At 55.1% G+C, this 5,088-nt stretch overlaps 1 protein-coding gene across 1 annotated transcript; it reads left to right on the top strand.

Annotated features, from left to right (window-relative positions):
* Window positions 1-413: 413 nt before the first annotated feature.
* Window positions 414-4,027, top strand: LOC134434132 (olfactory receptor 14J1-like; the record flags this gene model as incomplete). The annotated part of the gene is made up of 2 exons (XM_063182824.1): window positions 414-875; window positions 4,007-4,027. Coding segments are annotated over 2 exons (483 nt in total), but the record flags the coding sequence as incomplete, so codon positions are not given.
* Between the last annotated feature and the right edge of the window lie 1,061 nt (window positions 4,028-5,088).

Genomic DNA, 5,088 nt, shown 5'->3' with positions numbered 1-5,088 from the left:
CATGAACAGGTGCCCATGTGCAGCCAGAGCAAATGTCCAACAGCAGCTCCATCAGGCACTTCCTCCTGCTGGCATTGGCAGACACGCGGCAGCTGCAGCTCCTGCACTTCTGCCTTTTGCTGGGCATCTCCCTGGCTGCCCTCCTGGGCAACGGCCTCATCATCAGCGCCGTAGCCTGCAGCCACCACCTGCACACACCCATGTTCTTCTTCCTGCTCAACTTGGCCCTCACTGACCTGGGCTCCATCTGCACCACTGTCCCCAAAGCCATGCACAATTCCCTCTGGGACACCAGGAACATCTCCTACAAAGGATGTGTTGCTCAGGTCTTTCTGATTTTCTTTTTTCTTGCAACAGAGTTTTGCCTCCTGACCATCATGTGCTATGACCGCTATGTGTCCATCTGCAAACCCCTGCACTATGGGACCCTCCTGGGCAGCAGAGCTTGTGCCCACATGGCAGCAGCTGCCTGGGCCAGTGCCTTTCTCAATGCTCTGCTGCAGACAGCCAATACATTTTCCCTGCCCTTGTGCCATGGCAATGCCCTGGGCCAGTTCTTCTGTGAAATCCCCCAGATCCTCAAGCTCTCCTGCTCCAAATCCCACCTCAGGGAATTTGGGCTGCTTGCTGTTAGTGCCTGTTTATCATTGGGTTGTTTTGTGTTCATTGTTTTTACCTATGTACAGATCTTAAGGGCTGTGCTGAGGATCCCCTCTGAGCAGGGACGGCACAAAGCCTTTTCCACCTGCCTCCCTCACCTGGCCGTGGTCTCCCTGTTCCTCAGCACTGGCACATTTGCCTACCTGAAGCCCCCCTCCATGTCCTCCCCATCACTGGATCTGGCCCTGTCATTTCTGTACTCGGTGGTGCCTCCAGCCCTGAACCCCCTCATCTACAGCCTGAGGAACCAGGAGCTCAAGGCTGCAGTGTGGACACTGATGACTAGATGGTTTCAGGAACATTAAGCTGCTGGCCAGTGTTCGCAAATCGCTTGTAATAAAAGTAATCTTTGATACTTCTTCTTGGTTTCATTTTAGAGTTTCTTTACCTTTGTTTTACTTTTTTCTTATTGTCCAAAAAGAAATGTCATTGTTTGTTCCATTGGTCATTTTGATCCTCTCCACCATCCCTGTGGCCACAGACTGTGGCAATGAGGGGCTGTGTTCTTGGTGCCCTTAAATGAAATGATGATCTCTACCAACAAAATTTTCAGCAGAAAATGGCAGAACTTTTCTGCCCTTTTGTTCCCTTCTCTGGAGCTGCAGCAGCAATGTCTACTGGGGGCAGATCAGTGCTGGCCCAGCAGCTGTGCCCAGCAGCAGCAGCACTTGGTGTTGCCAGAGCTGCTGCCGTGGCCCTGCCCCGCTGCCCTGGTGGCCCTGGTGTTGCTGTAGGGCCTGAGTGCTCTCAGGGCCGGGTACAGCCCTGGGGGTGGCAGTGCTGGGGCTGCAGCAGAGACAGGCCATGGGCACTGCTGGGGCAGCGCTGACGCCTCAGCCCAGGGCCTGGGGGCTCCAGGCTCCTTGCCCAGGCTCTCTCAACAACATGCCCAGGCCAATGCTCAGCACAGAAAACCCCCGTGAGCAGCCCCAGCCTGGCCGTGGGCAGGCTGAGGGCAAACAGCATGGCTGGGGCTCTGCAAGGGCCCTGGGGCAGATGGGAAGGACCAGCAGAGCAGGGGCTGATCCATCCCCAGTGCGCTGCACAGCCCAGGGCAGCGTCCCAGAGTGCCCTCATGGAGCTGCCAACAACATCCCCCCTCTGCAGCCCTGGTCTCTCCCCCAGCTCACACAGGTGCCCCATCCTTGCAGGCACAGACACGGCAGCACTGGCTCAGCAGCCCCTGTTTGCATTGCACAGAGCAGGCAGGAGCACCCCCATGCTGTTTGTGTGCAGACATGAACCTGAGGGAGCACAAATTCCATCAGCCCCTGGGGCCAGCAAGGGCTGGGGGACACCAGGGAAACCACTCAGCTTTGTCCTGGCCTCTGCAGTCAGCCAGAAAGTTTGTTCCCATCAGCTGGGAGTTTGTTCCCATCAGTGGGAGTCCCACTGCAGATGCTGTTGCTCAGAGCCAGGGCTGCCTGGCAGCTACCCCAAAACTGCTCTGAGCATTTCCTTGGCTTCAGCTTTGCTTACTTTACTCTTCCTGCTACAAATTTCTTTCTATTGCCCACCCAAGGGAGCCTAGAATCGGACAGCACTGGAGGTGCTGCCCAACCAGTGCTGAGCACAGAGGAAGATTCACTGCCCTGTTCCTGCTGGCCAAACTATTCTTGATCCATAGGAATGCCAGGGGTTGGATGAGGGAAATGGTGGAGCGGGGGTAGGGACAAAATCTGATTGATTGTCAGCCATGTAGAGTCTTGATTTTCCTATCCCTTCAGGCTGCGTTAGAAGGTGTTGGGGGTCCATATAAATTTGACATTGTTGATATCTATTTATAAACCGGAAAATAAAGAGGACAAAACAGTTCTTTTTGCATTGTTCTCAATAGTGTACATTCAATTTGATTACACTTTGGAAATTTTTTTAGTTAACCACAGTAGAATTGAACATTTAGATAACTCTTTGAGGCTTTTATTCTTCGGGTGTTTTAGAACAAATGTTTATGACCCGTTTTTACTGAATTCCTTAATTGAAGATCTCAAGAATGAAGGGGCCTCTGGAGTATTAAAATTCATCATCAACCTCCAAGTGGCTGAGGAGCCATCCTAATCAGAGCAGCAATGAACAGGAATGGGCACAGCTTTGTGGCTGCCCCAGCTTTGGCATGGGCCCTGGGCCTGGGGCAGGAGCAGCTCTTGAGGGCCCCAAGGCCGGGGCTCTTGTGCTGCCCTGGGCAGATGGGATGGCAGCAGGGGCTGCAGAGCTCTCAGCACCTCAGGCAGAGGGGAGCAGGGCAGCCAGGGAGCCTCCTTTGGCCTTGGCCAACACCTTCCCCATGGCTGGGGCTGAGTCCTGTGGCAGCTGCAGCTGCTGCTGTGCCCTTGCCAGGGGCTGAGGCCGTGGGGCAGTGCCCAGAGCAGCCTGGCCTGAGCAGAGCTGTGGGGCCAGAGCCGGCTGGGCTGGGCTGGGGAGCGGCCCTTGGTGCTGCCCAGAGCTCAGGGCAGCTGGCAGAGCTTGCAGGGAGCTGGGTAGGCTCAGAGAGCCGCGCCCAGAAACCATCAGTGTCCATCTCAGCCTGGCTGAGCGTGCAGGGGCAGGACTCAGGTCAGGCCTTGTGGGGCAGGGCCAGCACCTGTGCAAGGCATTGCAAACAGGCAAGTGGCCCAGAGAGAAGGCTGCTCTGTGTCCTTGGAGGCATGGACAGAGCAGGGAGGGGGCCCAGGACATTTGCCAGCGCCAGCCTCTGTCCCCATGTGTTGGCAGCCCTGGCTACTGAGCCCAGCTTTGGCCTGGGCTGAGTTTGGCTGTGGCCCAGCTCCATCCTCCTGCGGGGCTCAGGGCCTGTTCAGGGCCATGGCCAGCCCTGGCTGCCTCTCTGCTGGCCCAGAGGCTGGCAGAGCCCAGAGCAGGGCTGTCTGTGCAGCCCCACAGGTGCCAGGGGCTCTGCAGGAGCTGGCAGAGGCTGCCCAGCAGGGAGGCCATGGGGCACAGAGCCCCAAGGCTGCTGTGGGCACCACGGCACAGGGGCCATTCCCAGCCGCAATGCTCCTGGCCTGGGCTGGGCCTGCACAGGGGCTGGGCCACCATGGCTGGGCCAGCACAGGGCCACAAAGGGGCCACGCAGGCAGCAGGCAGGGGCAGACAGCAAGGCCAGGCTCACACAAACAATTGCTGAGCATGGCCTGCACTGGCCAGGCCTGACTCTGCCAAAGGCAGAGCTCAGCTGCCCTTGGGCGCTGCAGCAACAGTCCAGAGCCCAAAGAGTCTCCATGGCTGTGCTTGATACCAAGGCTGCAGGAGGGAAATGCAGGGCTGCTGCGGGATGGGGAAGGCATTGAATTCCATCACACACCTAAGATCTCTGATGATCCTGGCTCTATGCTGGGCCCTGTTTCAGACTGGAACAAGAGTGACCTAAAACTACAACTAAGATGTCTTTGTCTAAAATCCTTTCTGTACGGAAATCCCTCGTGGATGGTGGACATGTTATATGTTGCTGGAATGTCACAAGGAGAAGAGGGAAGGGTTTTGGTGTTTATTAAATTTTATCATGGTCACATCTTTATGTGTGCCATGAAGAGATACATTTCTGTGCCTCTGAGTCTCACCAGTTCCTAACCCTCAAAGGACACAAACCTGCTGAGTTGTGGTTCCCACTCCAGGGCTGCACTTAGACCGCTCTCCGTAGCCAGAGCAGAGCTCCCTTGTCCCACAAAATCCCTGCAAATGAGGGATGAAGTAAACAGGAGAGGCTGTGGGGATCAAGTGCAGGGCAGAGCCCAGCAGAGGAATGACTTTTGCATTTGATGGAGCTGTGCCTTGCCTTGGCTTTGTTGGCTGACAATAAATGAACTTCCCTCTGCATCTCGGGCCGCTCCTTCTCCAAGGAAAGCAGGTGGGAGTTGGAGCCAAGGAGCTGAAAGCTGCAGGTGCAGCCTGGGCTGGAGGAAGCTCAGATTTGCACAAGGCTGCTCTGAGTGCCAGGGCTTGGATGGGGGAAATGGTGGGGTGGGGGTAGGGACAGAATCTGATTGATTGTCAGCCATGAAGGGTCTTGATTTTCATATCTATTCAAACTGCATTAGGTGATACTTGGATTCGGTGTCAATTGGAGATTGCACATGTCAATGCATTAACAGGGGAAAAAAACTTAAACAGGACCTAAAACAAATATTTCTCACTGTCTTTGTAAATACAATATCTTCACTTTGAATACACTTATGAAATGTGTTGAATTAACCACAAAAGGTTTGGAAATTACATCACATTGTCGCCAGGGGCTTGGCTTGTTAAAGTGTTCAGAATGTTGATGAGCCCTGGGACACTGAATTCCTGCACTGAAGAGCTGACGGCTGAACAAGCCTCTGCAGCAGTGAAATCCAGCAGCAGCCTCCAAGTTGCTGAGGATGTCAGCAGCCCCCACTGAGGCCATCCCTGCCCAGAGATCGTGGGGGAATGGGCAGACAAGGAGAGTTTCCC

Source organism: Melospiza melodia, unplaced genomic scaffold (genome assembly GCF_035770615.1).
Source record: "Melospiza melodia melodia isolate bMelMel2 unplaced genomic scaffold, bMelMel2.pri scaffold_32, whole genome shotgun sequence".
In the NCBI taxonomy this organism is placed as follows: Eukaryota; Metazoa; Chordata; class Aves; order Passeriformes; family Passerellidae; genus Melospiza; species Melospiza melodia.
The sequence above is the reverse complement of the archived record's forward strand: the minus strand, read 5'-3'. Positions and strand labels throughout refer to the sequence as shown.